The sequence below is a fragment of the Rhinopithecus roxellana genome, chromosome 8 (genome assembly GCF_007565055.1).
Source record: "Rhinopithecus roxellana isolate Shanxi Qingling chromosome 8, ASM756505v1, whole genome shotgun sequence".
NCBI lineage: Eukaryota > Metazoa > Chordata > Mammalia > Primates > Cercopithecidae > Rhinopithecus > Rhinopithecus roxellana.
Window position 1 is genome coordinate 64,795,076 of NC_044556.1, and position 18,476 is coordinate 64,813,551.

Below are 18,476 nucleotides of genomic sequence, written 5' to 3' on the forward strand. Positions count from 1 at the left end.
TAGGTTTGATGTCATGTAGACTCCTACCTTACTCAGCCCTACTTAATGTCTTTTAGATTCAATTATTCAAAAGGGGAGGGAAAGACAGGGGAAAGCTATGCAGGTTAATTTCATTTTATAAAAAAGTAATAATTTCATGCTTTTTAAAAACTTGTACAAAGCATGCATTACAAGCATTATAAAATCTAAAGATTTTAGAAACAGAAAATCATCCTAGTCAGAAATGTTATAGTAGTATTGTATTTCTAGGAATAATAAATTATTTCTTGCTGGGATACCATCAAAGAAATGTTTAAAACACAAATAAAATATGGGCTATAGGGAATCTTTAGAAATACCCCAAAATGAGCCTGAAACTTCTGGGACAGTCATGCAATTATTTTTCTTTTGCAATGAGATATTAGGAAACAAACAGATTTGGAACTTTTTTCTCAAGCAAAATAAGCTAAGGAGGCTGCACCATCTCCCGAAAGATAGGGAGAGCATAACATTGGCAAAATCTCATTTTATTAAAGCTCTACTTTTCTTAAGGAATTCTGTATCTAGCTTGTTGTTTTTAATGTTTGTTTCCCTACAGATAAATTAGAAAATTATCCCCCAAAGATAAAAGTTATAAGGTAAAACTTAGTTGTAATTAAATTTTTCCCTGGTTCCACAGCTTCTGCTGTAGGATAGTCTTTGTTTATCCAACACATCACTCCTCATGATGGCTCGCCTGTAAGGTGAGGACAACATTACCCTATGGTTTCCTCCAATAACTGAGACTCCAATTATACCAACTGTAAGGCACAGGACCTTCTAAGTGATTAGAGTTCCACTTTCAGGTAGGAGCTTCAAAGAGGACAGCTCATACAGGAATATTATTTAGGCATTGCATTTGATAAGAAATTGGGAGGGTCCAAAACTCTTTGATTGGTCTCTGACTCTTATCCTAAAATCTCCCTCTCAATGCAATAAAAAAGAATCAACATAATGCTTCAGGAAAGGAATACAGCCCTTATTTGGGCATGTTCTCAAAAAAATTTGTTTTAATAATTGAGCATCTATACAAATAGATTCCTTCCTCTTATCACACTTCCAAAACTATTTTTAATCAGTAAATCCTAAAAATATTATAAAAGTTGCTTTTCTTTCTTTTTCAATAAAGAATATTGTTCATAGGTTTCTGTCCCATGTTTTCAAAATAATGCCACTAACAAGGATTAGATCTGATGTTTATGTGCACAGAAAAGACAAAGAGTCAAAGATGGAAGACATTTAGAGGCCAACTGGTCCAAAATCTAATTTTATAATAAAGAAAGTGGAGTCTTGGGGAGGTTAAGGGATGTGCTCCAGCCATGGAATTAGTGTCAGAGCCCAAACTAAAATCTAGACTTCCTGATTCTTAATTCAGGTGGTCTTTCCATTCTATCACCCTGCTCATCTCTGTGGGTAGCTGTACTAGCTCTTTGGGAAGCTTGTCTTTACTTGAGATTTGACTCTAGTCTCATATTCAATGAAAACCCTTTTCTCCAAAAGAACTACTGTATTATCCGTTTATTCCGGCCTAATCTTTCTGTAGTTCTTTGAGTCGATTTAGAGCTAAAAGATGACCACTGTATTTGAATATGTGAGCCAGAGTATTCTTGAAGTATTTCTTCAAGAACTCCTTTAAAAATACATTCCCTCTCCCTTCTGTCTTTCCATCAGAAGTTCTGGTTCTTCTGGCAAACCTATCCTACCGTGACTCCTAACCTTCTTTCAAACTTACTGCAATTAAAAGTCTTACCACTCCCTGCTACCTGTATATTCTGTGACTGCATTTCTCTCACACTAGACAAGAGGCCCTCTGGTTGGCAAAACCTATGGTTTATATTATTTTTCAACTCCACATGTAGCACACTCCACTAATAGAATATATGAGTAAATAACAGCATTCCCTTTCTCTTGAATAACATATTATCTATTCATACACCTGAAACTGTATGACAATGAGCAATCAATGTAAAGCTAGCATATTCAGTCCTTAGTAATGTTTTTTCTTCATACTAAGATTTAATAGTTCAAGATTCTGGCTGACATATCCATGGTAAGTACCAGTTAAAGAGATATAAGAACAGAATACCACTGTATCATAGTCCTCTTAGTTGGGCCTAAAACTCGATGTCAGATTATGATCAAGCTGTCTGCTGCTACCCCAACAAATGGACTATAAGTGATCCCAGAAGCAAACATGAATTTTGTCCCAAAAGGACTAACCATGACAAAAGCATTGGAAATAGACGTCACTTGCTTGGAAGCAAATTCAGAAAAATGATTCCATAATCGATTATTATATCCCTAACCCTGCTTAGCCATCTTATACATGTACATTTTTAGTTACATGAAACCTGAGAATAAAACTTGATGTGGATTAGCACTCTAGTTTCATCTACCGAAGACAGGGGAATAAAGAAGCAAAAAGCGAAAATCTTCCATCATTCTTTATTGCACTTTCTTTTCTATGTCCTTTCTACTTCTCCAACTTTCTCTGTTACTGTGGTACCAAAAATATATCCTCCTAGTTTGTCATGGTAAAGTTGCTTATATACAACTGAGCATTATATATTACAAAAATAGGTTAGAAAATATGATAATATTATTATATCATCATTAGAGTTTGATGTGCCATAAAATTCTAGATCTAAATTTTTAGTCGTGCTTCTCAAGAATGATGCTAACTTGTCACATCATTCTGAGCAAACTATCACAAGGACAGAAAACCAAACACCGCATGTTCTCACTCATAGGTGCGAATTGAACAATGAGAACACTTGGACACAGGGTGGGGAACATCACACACCGGGGCCTGTGGTGGGGTGGGGGGGAGGAGGAAGGGATAGCATTAGGTGATATACCTAATATAAATGACGAGTTAATGGGTGCAGCACACCAACACGGCACATGCATACATATGTAACAAACCTGCATGTTGTGCACATGTACCCTAGAACTTAAAGTGTATATATATATATACATATATGAAAAGAATGATGCTAACTTGTCACAAAATGCAATGGTGTTGTGTTCTTAATACAAGCTCCGCAACCACATGGGGGAGCAGCTGTATACCTATTACAACTGGAAGTTCCTGGTCACACGTAATTCTAAAGTAACTTCTTTGTGACTAAGGCACAGTATTCAACATATCAGATTCAATGCAAGGATAAAAAGCCTCTAATGACAATAACCCAAACCAAATAATATCCTTAAAATTATAAAGAGGTAAAAATGTATTGTTTCCCCATAAGCTTAGCTATAATATTTTGCCACCAGCCAGAGTAAATTTTACCATACTATGAAGCAAATTCAAAACAAAAACCACTGGAGGTATGGATGGGAGAAATCTCAGATAAATCAAATTTCTTTTAATAAATCAACAAATTAAGAAACTAAGTGTAAGACAATGTAATCAAAGATCCTAGAACCGCTTGTCTGTATAGATCAACAATCTCCCTCTTACACATGTCATAATCCTCTTGAAGCCAACTGACAGGATGATACAATCTTAAACAGAAACAGAAGGAACTACAGGGATCATTTGAGTGAAATTCCTCATTTTCCAGAAAAGAAATCAAGTTCTAGAAAGAATAAGTGGATTTTTACTAACCATACCAATACTATAGATAATACATTTAAAGCAATACACATTGATTCACACAGTCCTTGGACAATTTACAGAGGAACTCTGGTCCTTCACTTCTAAAATTAGAGGTCACAGGAAGAATGAGGAAATGGCCTGTGGGTCAGAATCCATGAGAATGACTAGACCCTCGCTGTTCTCACATCTCTCTCTCTCTCTGCTTTAATGTATCCTGTACAACACTGCCACAGTATTGCTCCAGAAGGGCTGCAGAAATACAAACCAAGAATAAAGAATGTGAGTCCGTCTGAAGTGACTCCTGTGCCAGATTTTTCAGGGAAGTCTCAAGTCTAAGTACAAATAACTTGATGAAAATATTGGTACAGTGAAGATTAGAAAATCCCCTCTCAAGACTGGATCACAATGAACTAGTATTAAGTTTAACAACAAAATATGATTTCCAGTGCCAGTTCCAGAAAGCTCAGGCAAGAAATAGGGCATAGGGCTGTAAAGAACAATGCTCTGGGAAGCCACTGAATCTCTGCTGAGCATCAGCACACATTCAGTGACTGACAAGATGCAAGCTCATCATTTTGTTTTGTGTCATAAAGGCATTTGCCTACTAATTAGGGTTTTGGAAAACTTCCCAACAATAATGGGGCCCATAGTCTTTAACACTGCTCCCTTGAAGCCAGTGATTCAAAAACAATCATTTGACAAGGTAATTTCCCAAGCCATGCTTGAAATGTAAAACAAAAAAAGCACTTCACTGCTTAAAGGTGCTCCACCAGGGACCACCTTCCACCTTGGGTTTTCCACAAAAACTTGCCTCCCCCCAACCGTGGTGGCTGAGCTAAGCTCCACAGCTCTGAAAGCCAGCCCATCCCCTCCCTGCCACTGTGAAGTGGGTGTTCAGAGACGACTGCTCCTGGAACACAGGTGAGTGGAGTCCCCGAAGATCCATGCAAAACAGCCCGGCCGGTTCCAGCAATTATGAAAAAGTCCAGGCTCTCAGACCACTGACCCTGATAAGTAGATGTCCTTGGTGCCACCTGGTATTGTAGTGACTCAGTCCATGTGCATCATCACCAGCAGAATCCAGCTTCCTGCTGAAAAGCCCTCTGTCCCGTTTGTGGATAAGACAGTGCAGCCCAACCATGGGACAGCTTGAGGAGGAGGCAAAAGCTGAAGATGGATTTTTGTACCTGGCTGATATGGTTTGGCTGTGTCCCCACTCAAATCTCATTTTGAATTATAACTCCCACAATTCCCACGTGTCATGGGAAGAAGCCGGTGGGAGGTGACTGAATTATGGGGGTGGGTCGTTACTGCCCTATTCTGATAGTGAATGAGTCTAACAAGATCTGATGGTTTTAAAAAGGGGAGCTTCCCTGTACAAGTTCTCTTCTCTTGTCTGCTGCCATGTAAGACGTGCCTTTCACCTTCTGCCATGATTGTGAGGCTTCTCCAGCCACGTGGAAGTGTAAGTTCAATAAACCTCTTTCTTTTGTAAATTGTCTAGTCTCAGGTATGTCTATATCAGCAGCATGAAAAGGGACAGATACACTGGCCTACATGGAGACAGCACTCTGGCTTTTTCTGAGGGCTGCTGCCGGGCTAGGTGCACAATTACCATTTGAGTATCTTGAAAATAGCTGGCAGTTTTCAGTTATTATACCACAACCTCTTCTCACAGACCTATTAGTGCATCTGAGACTGGGTTTATTTCTTCATATACTGGAAACTTTTGTTCCTTAGAATAGAAAATTATCATACAGAGTTTTATTTTGAGTTTTTCTTTTTATGCACTGTCCTCATGGCTATATTCTCCAGGGAGCTTCTTGTGGAAATCATATTTAATGAAGATATTTCCATATTGAAATGAGGTGGGTGTGGTAGTAAACTAAAAAGGAAGGAGATGAAATATTTACTCTCCATTATGTTTGAAGTATTAGATGGCTAAGTATTAAAAGCAACCAAATTAAATCCCCCCAAATTACAGCAATCAGAACACCTGTTTCACTAGATTTTGCCAGCTGCCAATCATGTTGGACTGAGCTAATCTGTTCCTCCTTCTGAAACTACTATGGTAAATAACAATAAAACTTGCTTTTATAAAGGCAAAAATGAATGAATGAATGAATGAATGAATGAATGCACCTATAAAACATAATCCTAGTTGCTGGGGGAGGGGGAATCTATAACTGTATTTTAGTGTGGCCTAAACTTCAAGAATTTTTTTTGAATTAAGACCAGTAAAAAAGTTTTCTTAATCTACAAAATACAGAAACCACTAATGTGCATTATGAAAAGGAATTCTTTCTAAACAACTCTATATGGGATAAAGCATATACTTTTAAAATTTTCTTTCTTTTGATTTTAAGCACACAATGCAAGCAGACAATAAAACTGTAGTAATTAAATCAGCCTTTCAACTATAGCTGGCATTATAGGGACTGGTAATTACTGGGTAAACACAGTGGCCAATGTTTTTTGGTTTATCAGCTATTGTAGTATTTACGCAGTCACTGAAGTAGCCAGGAGTAGTTTTTCAAAGCTTTCAACTTTTGTATGATACGTCCATCGTTAGTAATTTATGTTGTTACTGTCATCGTGCTAACTTTCACAGATATTTATACATTTTAGGGGTACCAGAAAGATCTAGTGTAATCCAAGAGCTGTCAGCACATTCTCTGTAATTCTCAATAGCTTACTGCCTAAGCCATAGAAATAAACACTCATCTATCTTTTTAAAGCAAGAAACATAGTGCTTCAGCAATTCTGAAACACAAAAAGAAAGTAAACATCACTACATTACTAGTTACTAAGGATTTTTTCGTTTTTTTCTATTCTGCTACTAACTATAAAATGCTCAATATTTTTCAAACTTTCTTGTTTTAGATAGCAGAACTTTTTATTCTCAAACAAAACTTTATACAAAATTTCAATATATGAAATAGATAAAAGCATGAATGAGGAAACTACACAGCACCTCTATAGAACCCTAGAGCTCTCTCACACACAGCATGAAAAGTACTAGTCCAGGCCACATTTCAGATCAGAGACTAAAATTCTCAAAGGAAAGATCCTGAGATCTTTTCAACATAACTAAAGGCATGAACTCTTTCTAAATTTTATTTGAAGGGGCCCAAAGGAAAATTCTCACAAATAAATTAATCACAAAAAACTGTAACTTCAATCTCAATTTTAAAAATTACCTTTCTTTCTAGTATTAGAGGAACTTAACTAATTTGGTAACTCTTATTTACTTCAACTGTCAATTCAAGTAGGATTAATTCTGCCATTTATTCTTAAATTGTATATATATGACCTCCTTTTCATAAAATGTTCTTTGCGCCCATTCATCTGCCCACTCAATCTTCTATTCACACAGTGCCGAAGAAAAACTCCTAAAGACCCCTATGCAGAACCCCTTAAAGTTAATAATGATGATCATTTTTAGATGTTAGGGATGGATTATTTTATTCTTTGTATTTTTCTGTAATACCTGAATTTTCTATAATAAACATGTGTCAAATATATTTTATTATTCAAAGTTCATTTCATAAACAATTACAATGGAACACCAAAACTAAAAAGCATACTTCTCTATTGCCTGAACAACTGTTTATTTGTTTTGTTTTGTTTTTGTTTTTTTGAGTCAGGGTCTCGCTCTGACGGCCAGGCTGGAGTGCAGTGCAATGGCACAATCACAGCTCACTGCAGCCGCTACCTCCTGGGTTCAAGCGATCCTCCCACCTCAGCCCCTGAGTAGGTGGGACTATAGACAGGCACATGTAACTTTGTCTGACCACAGCTGTTTAATACTACATACTGAATCTAGGTGCCACGGAGTAAAAGAAAGTGACAAAAAAATTCCTGCTCAGAAACTATCATCTAGTTGGATAAACAATACTAGTAAATAAGAAATCATTCTCTCTCAATATAAATCAGAATAGATTTAATAGCTACAGTAAGTGCAATGAACCTTAAATTGCTATTGGAATTGAGAAAAAATAATAAGACAATGGTATGCATTCCCCAAAAGAATAAGTGAAAAACATATGAAAGGATGACAAACCTTACCCATAAATTTAAAATACAGATTAAAACACTGAAATGGCATTTTACATTGATCTGATGTAGCAAAGACTGAAGTATGATAACATACGAGGAGTCAACAATTTCAAATACCTAAGAATAGCAAGAGAAAAGCACATTCATCTTTCACAGTCTTGTTTCCCAATACAGTATTTGTTAAAAACATGGATGGAGAAAAATATTTCACTTAAAAAAATAAACAATAGCACACAGCCAATGATAATAAACAAGTGGCTCAGAGCTGTTTTTATTTCTCTAAACAAGTAAAGAAAGGTACTCTCATACACTGCTATTTGGAACACAAATTGGGGAGCCCTTTAGAAGCACCATGCACCAATTTCTGTCAAAATGTAAAATGCAGCCTGGGCAACGTGGTATGACCCTATCTGGAAAAACAACTAAAAAATTAGAGGATGAGGCTGCAGTGAGCCATGATCGTGCCACTGCACTCCAGCCTGGGTGACAGAGCAAGACCCTATCTCACAAAAAAAAAAAAAAAAAAAAAAAAAGAGGAAAATGTATATATCTTTTGAATTTATTCTGATGGACTAAGGCTACCTAACATTTATTGAGCACTTACTATGCTCCAGGTATTCTAAGCATATATCATTTAATCCTCATGGCAATCCTATGAGTTTGATATCGTTATCAATACCACTTCAGAAATGAGGTCACTGAGCTTAGAAAAGTTAAATAACTTGCCCAAGGTTTCATAAGAAGTAAGTGGCAGAGTTGGGACAGAAATTCAGGCAGTCAGACTCTCAATTATGACACTATGTGCCCACATGTAACCAAAGATGAATGGCAGACATAAAGGTGCTTATTGTAGCATTGCTCATCATAGGAAAAAAGAAAAGAAAAAGAGCAAAGGAAAAACTAGATGTCCTTCAACAGAAGGGTGATTAAATAAATCACAGTACAGCTATTCAATAAAATAGTATTCCTTGAAAAGAATGAAATAATTTACATATATGGAAAAAACTCCAAATTACATTAAATAGAAAAAGCAAGAAGTAGAATAATGTGTAAAATTAAAGTCTATTTGGCCTTAAAGAAAAGAGGGTAAATTAAACACATGAATTTTACTCCCAGTCTCCCCAGCACCACTAAAAACAATAGTAAAAGAATTTTTTTTAAAAGGCAAAACCAGTAAAGACAAAAAAACTTTCCTCCAAAAAACAAATGAACAAAAATGAGAGGAGAAAAGGCACAAAATATAAGAGCTAGAAAGCAAAGGAACAGGTGAGTTTACAGTTCCTAGAAAGCTAACTCCTAAACTGATGGAGAAGAAAGCTGAGAAGCTGCCCTAGTTGCATTGCAAAATCACCAGCAGCCTTAGGAATTGGCACCAGGTCCCCCTAGAAGTAAAAGTATGGATGGGGCTAAAATCAGGAGGCTTGGTAGAGAGTGTGTTTAACCAGCAGTCAGGTCCCAGGCTCCCTTTCCCTACTCCACCCAGCCAGATCCCTGGTAGAAGACCAGAGGCCCCAATCACCAAACCAAAACTCACTTAACAGAAGTTACTCTGTGGAAATGCCTGAGGAGTGCAGATCTGAATTAAAATTAACAGTTATAAACAAGAGGAAGGAAAAGCTGCAGCTGACTACATGGAGCTTAAGCATTTAGGCATAAATAATGCCACAGAGACCAAGCCTGGACAACTTGTTGCTCTGTGGCCAAAGATCCAAGAAGAACTTAAATTTTGTCTCCTAGCAATTATTTAGCTGCACTTTTCACAACAGCAAATCACTTCACTAAACTCTACTAAAATTAAATTAATGATCTTATAGATCAAATGCTCTGAAGGTCAAAAAGTTTTGGAGAACAAAATGGGGAAAAGGCAAAAAGACAGACTGGGAGGGTTACATTAAAGGCCATGGGCTAAATAAACCAAGGTTTCTCAACCTCAGTGCTGTTGACATTTGGGGCCAGAAAATCCTTTGTTCTGTGCACTAAAAGATGCTTAGCAGAATTATTGGCCTCTACTCACCAGACGCACCTCCCTCAAGCTGTGAAAGCCAAAAATATCTCCAGATGATGCCAAATCATTGCTAAATATTCACTGAGGAGGCAAAAATCGCCCATGGTTGAGAATTACTAGGCTAGACCAAGCTTGTATTAATGTAGAGAGGAAGATCTTTGGCAAAATGTATGTTTTTGACAATCCAAAGTCCAAAGTCCTAACAAGAAATGGCCTAATGAGAGGGAGACCCTTGCCCAGCCTCAGAGGATAACCTGGGGCCTATCTTTACTGTGCAAGCGTTCTCCTTCCACCTCTGGCCAATCTGGTGCTCATGTCGCCTGTGTGGCAGGTGGCATGAGAGTCTAATGAAAATAACGAAATAAGGCAAAACATTTTCCAACATCATCCCAGATTACTAATGTTCTAGGAATCTCTAATCAGGTCGTGCTATATTCCACTTCTCAGCCTGTAAACAAACATTTCTCTGGGGCCTCTATCTGACCAGCATGCTTTTATTCTCTGTTAATCTGCTAAATCATAATTGCCTCTCTAAACTGTTATAACAGTTTCTATAAAACAGATGGAGCACATTTCAAAGACTCCTTTGAATGGAGATTTTCCATGCTGCCTACCTTAACTGAAGACATTGACCCAGAACCTTCCTGTGCTTCCTGATCCAGTAACCACTACCCATTTACCACCTATTAACCACTACCTATTTACAATTGCGCAAATTCCCAAGTCTATACTTCCTACCGTTGGCCTTAATACACCAATGAAGGAAAGTCCATTAAATCAGTCTTGCTATGAAATTAAATTAAGTCTTTCAAGCTTCTTCCCAAACTGCCTCAATTCCCTTTACAGCATAAAGCTGAACAAAATATTCTCCTCTAATTACTTCTTTCTCATAGCAAAACAATAATAATACCAACTAAAAGCCTTTATAATACTGTAAAAAAAAAAAAAAAAAAAACAGCAAAGCTATTTACTATTTGTTATAGGATCATCAGTCAGTAGACTGCATAGTACATCTACCTTCTTTTCCAATGTCCCCAAGCCAGCCACTATCTTGTGATCATGTCACTTAAAATCAAGCTAGTATAGAGGAAGATCTTTGTTTTACCTTGTCTTTTATCCCAATCCATCTTTCTCCTATCCCAATCCATCTTTCTTCTACCCCAATCCATTTTAAAAGCTTGTTCTGCTTGCCTTTTCAGTCTCTTACTGTATTTATTTACAGGCAAGTAGTAATTCCTTAACCTTACTTTTGTCACTTGCCCAATTCAGTACACTTGCCAATGAACTTGACTTGTGTCCCCTTGCCCCCACCCCAATTCAAATGTTGATGCCTTAACCCTAAAGTGACTGTACTTGGTTAGACATAGGGCCTCTAAGGAGGTAATTCAGGTTAAATGCAAATGAGCTCATAAGAGTCGGTTAGGACTGGTGTCCTCATAAGAGGAAGAGACACCAGAACTTGCTCTTTCCCTCCCAGCATGTGTACACAGAAGAAAGGCCAAATGAGGACACAGCAAGAAAGCAGTTGTCTGCAAGCCAGGAAGAAAGGCCTCACCAGAAATCAGCCCCAATGGCACCTTGATCTTCGACTTCTAATCTCCAGAACTGGGAAAAAATCAGTTTTTGTTGTTTAAGTCACCTAGTCTGTGGTACTCTGTTACGGCAGCCTGAGCAGATGAACACAGACACGAAATAGCTACAGCAGAAAGATGTTTGTCTTCTATCATAGAAACCATTAAAGCTCCTAAGCCTACCAGTGTCATACATGCACACTTCCTTGGACATAGCTGGCTACCGCTGATAGTGCATATTAAAATATGCTTTCTTCACTAAGCCATTATTATAGCTAACACCTATAAATAGAATCAGAATCAACCTAGAGTCAGAAAAAAAAGAGGCTTTCTCCTTTCCTAAACAAGCCTTGTCCAGATCCCAGTACTGTCACTCTGAACATAAAAGTCATTTTCTGCCATAAAAGTAAGAAACTACTCTCAAAGAGCTAACAGACTTGTGGAGATAAAAAGCACTGTGGAGTTTTCAGTCTTTTGCTGAATTCAGTAGCAGCGAGTTGGTCTCCTTGTCAGCATTCAGTGGCAGTGGCTGCTGCTCCTTTCCTCTTTGCTTCCCCTCCTGTGGCTTAACTACACAGTACCACAGCACTCTTGAAGAGCAAAACACACCATCTCCGTAACGCCAGACTAACGCAGAAGAAAAATTTACCTTCTTCTGGTTATAATAACCTCAACCCAATGGCAACTGGTGAAGAATCCTATAATTGTTTTTTGTTTGTTTGTTTGGAGACAGAGTCTTACTCTGTTGCTCAGGCTGGAGTGCAGTGGTGCAATCTCGGCTCATTGCAACATCCGCCTCCCAGGTTCAAGCAGTTCTCCTGCCTTAGTCTCCAAAGTAGCTGGGATTACAGGCATGTGCCAACACGCCTGGCTAATTTTTGTATTTTTAGTTAGGGTTTTGCCATTTTGGCCAGGCTGGTCTCGTACTCCTGACCTCAAGTGATCCGCCTGCCTCAGCCTTCCAAAGTGCTGGGATTACAGGCGTGAGCCACTGAGCCTGGCCTCTATAATTGTTTTTATAATGATAATGCCTTGACACAACTGTAAGTTGACTTCAAGACATTCCACTTCTTCCAATCCTGGTTCCTTCTTTAATGTGGATAAGACTCAGACTCTCAGAGGAGGTAGGTTTTGAGCTTGCTATCTGTTCCTAGTAAGAGAGAGTAAAAGTTTCTCTTTCCACTCTTTTACATTCTAACTAGGCAACTAGAGCATATACTTTTACATTTCACACATCTGCCAAAATTTATTCTAATTCTTGCCTCTGGAGCTGGTTATAGTTCTGGAGTTGTTCATAATCACAGATGGTAGTAGAAATAACAAGAGTCTCTTACCTCAGCTGAGTAGATTCCTAATAGGCCTGGTATAAAACATTTTGCTCAGCAAAACTTCATAATAGTGCTATATACAGAAAGCTGCTGTTCGAGGGAGAGGTCATAGTCCTTACTCTGGCCATAGTGCCATTTTGTTCCCACCCACCAGTCTCCTTTAACAAAGATGTCTTAAGGAAAGGATCCAAATTCAAAGAAGCTCTCTTGAACAAATAGGATAACTTGAACAACTAGATGACCTCTGAACTTCATTGTACCTGCCTACTTTTACTGTCACCCAAATGTATTCTCCCTCACCATGTACATATGACCCATAACAAGGTACAGGGGTTCAAAGGTGGATAATAAGAACAGCTAGGAATAATTGGTACACCCAAAATTGTTGTGAATGAGGTCTAGCAATACTGTTTCACTTGCTCTGTTTGTTAAGTCACAGCATGAGCAAATCTATCAAGAAAAAGAACACCAAGCTACTCTCATCTATTAGGGCCATTTGTAAATACTCCGATTTTATCCAGATGAAGAAATGTTCTACATGTCAGTATTTTTGTGTGTTTTTAGAATGAGTAGAAGCATCTTTCAGCTTTTAACTACATCAGTTAAAAGAACCTTAGATTTATCCCTAGAGACCCCTTGATTTAGGTTATCTCTAGATTTAGTATATCCTTGCTGAAAAAAGAAGCCATGCTTTACAGGTCAGATTTAAAGGAACTGTATTAACACTTATGCATTCTAACTATGCTATCATTGTCGATGTCACTCAGAATCAGCCGCAACACTGGCACATCAAAATGAAATACTGCAAACTAAAGAGGCCCATGACCCTCATGAGTATGAGAAATATAGCTAATTAAGAAGAAATTAAAAGAATAATATAGCTAATTAAGAAAAAAAGAAAAGAAAAACTACACCTATTCCACAGAGCAGCCAAGGTGAGTTTGAAAAACCAGAAATCAGATAATGTGGTTTCTGATCATATTTAGAATAAATTCCAAATTTACAAAGCCTCACATCAGGCCTACTTGCTTCTCTGACTCCATTGCGAAGCACCTTTTCCTTCTTTTCTACTCATTAGGTTATAATGCCATAAAGCAGCACACACTTAGGAAGGCACGTTTTAGATGAGCCAAAAAGCAAGTCTGTGGCACATTATGACTAAACTAACCCACTTAATACTATCGGGGAAGAATTAGTAGATACCTTTAAAGACAGCTTGCCTCACACACAAATGCCTAACTATGTCATTCACAAATATTAACAAATATCCATTACAGAAAAAGCCAAGTATGTATCAGTGAGTTCGTTAGCATGTGGCCACCTGGGTCTAAAATAAATACAATACTATAGCTCAGCACCAGCACTATTTTACATATGTAATAATAACTGTCACATTGGAACCTCTTCTGAAATTATAAATGCATGTGTCCACTTTAATATGCAGTGCCTGTGAGGTTTATTCCAGAAAACCTCAAACTTACTTGGAAGTCTCTTACATTATTCACAATGGTAACTTAGCTACATGATTTCAGAAAGCAAATACTAAAAGTAAGTGTACCAAATACCACATGTAAGGTAACTGCCATTTACACTATCCCTTTCTGGGAAATTCTCAAAGCACATCCCTTTCTGAAAGGTTACTTTCATAGGGTCATGAAGAATCTTCAAGCTTGTTTACACAAACCCCCTCCTTTCCTTCCCTCCCCTCCTCATTCTTGCCATAGCGAATTAAACTGCTGATGAATCTCTGACCAGGAGGCAGCAAAAATAGAGCTGCTGATGTCCCATGAAATGGCCTGGTATAAACAGTATGTCCCCCTCCCCAAATATCCTATATTAGGATATTAGGTTGTAATCAACAGACTCAGTAAAATCTTCATATGAGCTCTGAAGGTGAAACAAAGAAGAAGAAATAATCTAAGACAACCACAAGCAAGAGACATAGCAAAAGCCATGCAACAGTTTAAATCCTGAGTAAGCAGAAACCAGTCAGTCTTAGGAAAAGCAGAGTAGCTGAGGCTCCATTTTGACACAGCATTAGAAGAGGACCAGGTGTTGTTCGTGGAGGTGCTGTGGTAACCAACTTCCCTGAGCTGCATTTTATCCTATTCAACACATCCTAATTCTCCTAGAGGTCTTCTGAAATGGTTTCCTGTTCTTAATCTCCTCATGGAGTTTTTCCATAAATCTCTATTACATGAGCATATCTCTACTTCTTAGCACATGATGCTTTCTGATTTCTCTGCTAAAGCTCTTCTTTTCCTCACCTTCCCCAACTCAGTATGACACAACATCCCTCCAGTTATTCAAGCCAAATATCTAGCAGAGTTTTTTAAAAACTTATTATGGATATTTTCAAATATTAACAAAAGTAAAGAGAATGGCATCTATTACTCACCTTTTGAGAATGTCAGCCTTTCAACAATCATGTTTTATCTATTTCATACCACACGCCAGATCAAGTAAGTTATTATTGATTTTTCACTTTCCTCTCATCCTTCATAACCAGCTCACTGGAAAGTCTTATCATTACCTCTGAAAATTATCCAGAATCCATCCATTTCTCATTTTCACTAATACCACCTTAATCAAAGCCACAATCATCTCTCAACTAAGCTACTGCAACAGCCTTGAAATTGGTCTCCCTGCTTCTACTTTTGCTCCCTACTTCAACTTATTCCAAAGAGCAGCCAAGGTGAGCTATCAAAGCCAGAAATCAGGTAAGTGTGGTTTTCCATTGCATTTAGAATAAACACCAAATTCACAAAGTTTGACATCTGGCCTGCTTTCTTCTCTGCCCCATCTTGTAACAGTCTCAGTCCTGCTACATCACACTGGCCTTCTTTATGTTCCTTCAAACTCTCAAGCCCATTCCTGCCTTGAGACTTTGCATGAGCTGTTGCCCTGGCCTAGGATTCTCTCCGTCAGATTTTCATGTTGTTGACTCCATGTTGCCTTTTAGATCTCAGCTGAACTGTCACATCCTCTGAAAAGACTTCCTTAACCACCCAATCTACAGCAGTCACTTGATAACTTGCTATCACATTACCATTTGAATTCTTTTTCATCCATCTTTCTTTTTTATGTCTTCCTCTCATAGAGTGTAAGCTCCTAGAAATAGGACTGTAAGAAGACCTATCTAATATTCATTCTTCTTTCTTAAAAAAAAGGTCCTGATTTTGTTCAGGTATCAACTCCCATGTTGCCATGGGCCTCAGGAGAAGCTGACCCTCTTATCCTCTAACTCCAAGGAATAATATGATTCAACAATGAATATCTTATATCCCTTGCCAGTGATTAGTTCAGAAATGAGCATGTGGCCCAATCCTGGCCAAGAAGATATAAGGAAAAGTTTGCTACAGACATCTAAGAAAGTAGTTCCCTAATTCCTGAGTCATGAAAAGTCTGAGTCTTTTTCTCCCTCTAACCATTAATGAAGAAACATGTCCACACTACATCTGTGAGTGAAACAGGCATTAGGATGAAGCCAACACTGCATATACAAAGTGGACAGAAGGAAAGAACTTGACATATTTGAATTGCCTGATCAACCAACCCAGGAGTCCATTCTATCTTTGGACTTCATTCTATGTAAGCAAATAAATTTTCTTTGTATTTAAGCCAATTAAAGTTAGATTTTTTTATTACTCATATGTGAAAATATACTAACATATATAGGAACTTTATCTACCTTGTTCCTTGCTATACTCCCCGCACCTAGAAAAATGCCTAGAATATGGTAGGTACAGCAAATATTTGAGTGAATAGTAAAAGAATGTAAAAGAATAATTTATGAAAGATAAAGAATCCTAAAACAATTATTCTCCATTTAGCCCACTGCTATGGTTTGAATGTGCCCCCAAAAAGCATGTGTTGCAAGTTTAATCCCCAATGCAACAGTGTTGGGAAGTGGGGCCTAATGAGAGGTAATTAGGTCATGAGAGCAGAGTGAATAGATTAAGGCCATTAATAAGGGAGCGGGTTCATTATTCTGGGAGCGAACTGGTTATAAAAAGAGGAGTTTGGCCCATGTTTTCTTCCCTCCCACCCTCTCCACCACCCTCTGGTCCTATCACCTTTACCGTATTATGATGCAGCAAGAAGACTCTTGCCAGATACTGGCTGCTGATCCTGGACTTCCCAACGTCCAGAACTGTGAGCCAATTTCTGTTCATTATGAACTACCCAGTCTCAGGTATTTTGTTATAGCAACGCAAAATGAACGAAGACACCCGCTTTAGCTACAATGTCATTAAGTTCCTTGAGAAGTAGTATCTAGTTAAGTACTATTAGGTAAGCACAAAAATGTTCTTGACATAGATTTTAAAATGTCAGCCTGACACTGAAATATGTCACCATCATTACAAAAGGAAAATGCCACTATCAAAAAACATGCATACATTTATAAAGACTTACAGGTTCTTGGGGTTCAGGTTTCCTCCCATGCTCCCCAACCATCATCTTCCCAGTCTGTTGATTTACCTGTTTTTAAAAAGATGAACAATGCCTGCATGAAATATAGGGCTTTAAGTATCTTTAAAGCATTTTTTCTAAACATCATAGAACCAACCTCTGTATAATGCTGATGTTAAGAAAGAAAATAATGGTAAACTGTGTTATACCAGGATTTTGCTATACGTAATAACAACAATCAGAAAATATTTGACCTACTGAATTTCTAAATTTATGTATTAGTAAAATTGTGTGCAAGTAAAATTAAAATTGTGTGTGAGTTATCTGGATCTTAAGATATTGGACATCAAGTTAATCCACATTCAAATCAAACTGCAAAGATGACTTTTTAAAAATCTAAAAATGACAAATGTTTATTACTCAAAATATTAGACAAATATACACAGTGATGAAAAAACAACACACCTAAAATTTCACACAGATGCCTTAAAAAAGTAACTTGTTTTTTGACAAGACAAATCTTTAGTGAAAAAGAAAACTGAATTTTGAAACAAGACAAACCTACTATTCTGCACCCTTTTCTGATATTCTGTGATTTCTTATATGTTAGAACATCCTCTCAGAGGAAAATAAGATGGTCAACAACAATGCAACAAGGAATGTAAAAGCCCAAATAGGTTTGGACAGTATGTTCCCTTACAAGGCCCAGGTGACTGGTTTTTACATAATCAACTTTTAATTTATCAGAAGAGAAAAAACTATCATTTTTGAACAACTACTCTGAGACAAGCATGAGATACTTTATATGCATTAATAAAGTACAAATAAAACTTTAGGCCCCAGAATCACACTGCCTAAGTTTTATTTGAACTTTATCACCTTTAAAAATTTAATTTGAGGCAATACATATAAAGTTTGTTTTTTTGTTTGTTTTTTTGAGATGGAGTCTCACTCTGTTGCCCAGTCTGGAGTGCAGTGGCACGATCTTGGCTCACTGCAACCTCCACCTCCTGCGTTCAAGCCATTCTCCTGCCTCAGCCTCTGGAGTAGCTGGGACTATAGGTGCATGCCACCACACTCGGCTAATTTTTGTATTTTTTGTAGAGACAGGGTTTCACCATGTTGGCCAGGCTGGTCTCGAACTCCTGACCTCAAGTGATCTGCCCATCTTGGTCTCCCAAAGTGCTGGGATTACAGGCGTGGACCACCATGCCCGGCCTTGAGGTAATACATATAAAGTATTGAACGCTTGTTCAAATCCTGGATCTAGCACTTACTATCTCTGTGACATAGTGCAAATTACCCATCTAAACTTTAGTTTCTAATCATAAAGGCATGGAAGACAACAGTACCTATATCTAGGGGTTATTGTAGGGTTGTTGTAAGGACTTACACCAGATAGCATACTAAAGTCCTCAGTACCTGACACATACCAAGTTCTCAATGCTGGTCAAGGTTTAGCTAAATCAAATATTATATTT

General features: G+C 37.7%; 1 protein-coding gene across 1 annotated transcript in view; it reads right to left on the reverse strand.

Moving 5' to 3' along the window:
• The window catches only part of RAB3GAP2 (RAB3 GTPase activating non-catalytic protein subunit 2), a 117,493-nt gene that overhangs the window by 63,682 nt on the left and 35,335 nt on the right, over nt 1-18,476 (reverse strand). Inside the window, 2 exon segments of the mRNA XM_010368081.2 lie at nt 16,999-17,013; nt 17,015-17,064. Of these exon segments, the coding sequence (XP_010366383.1) occupies nt 16,999-17,013; nt 17,015-17,064 (65 nt within the window).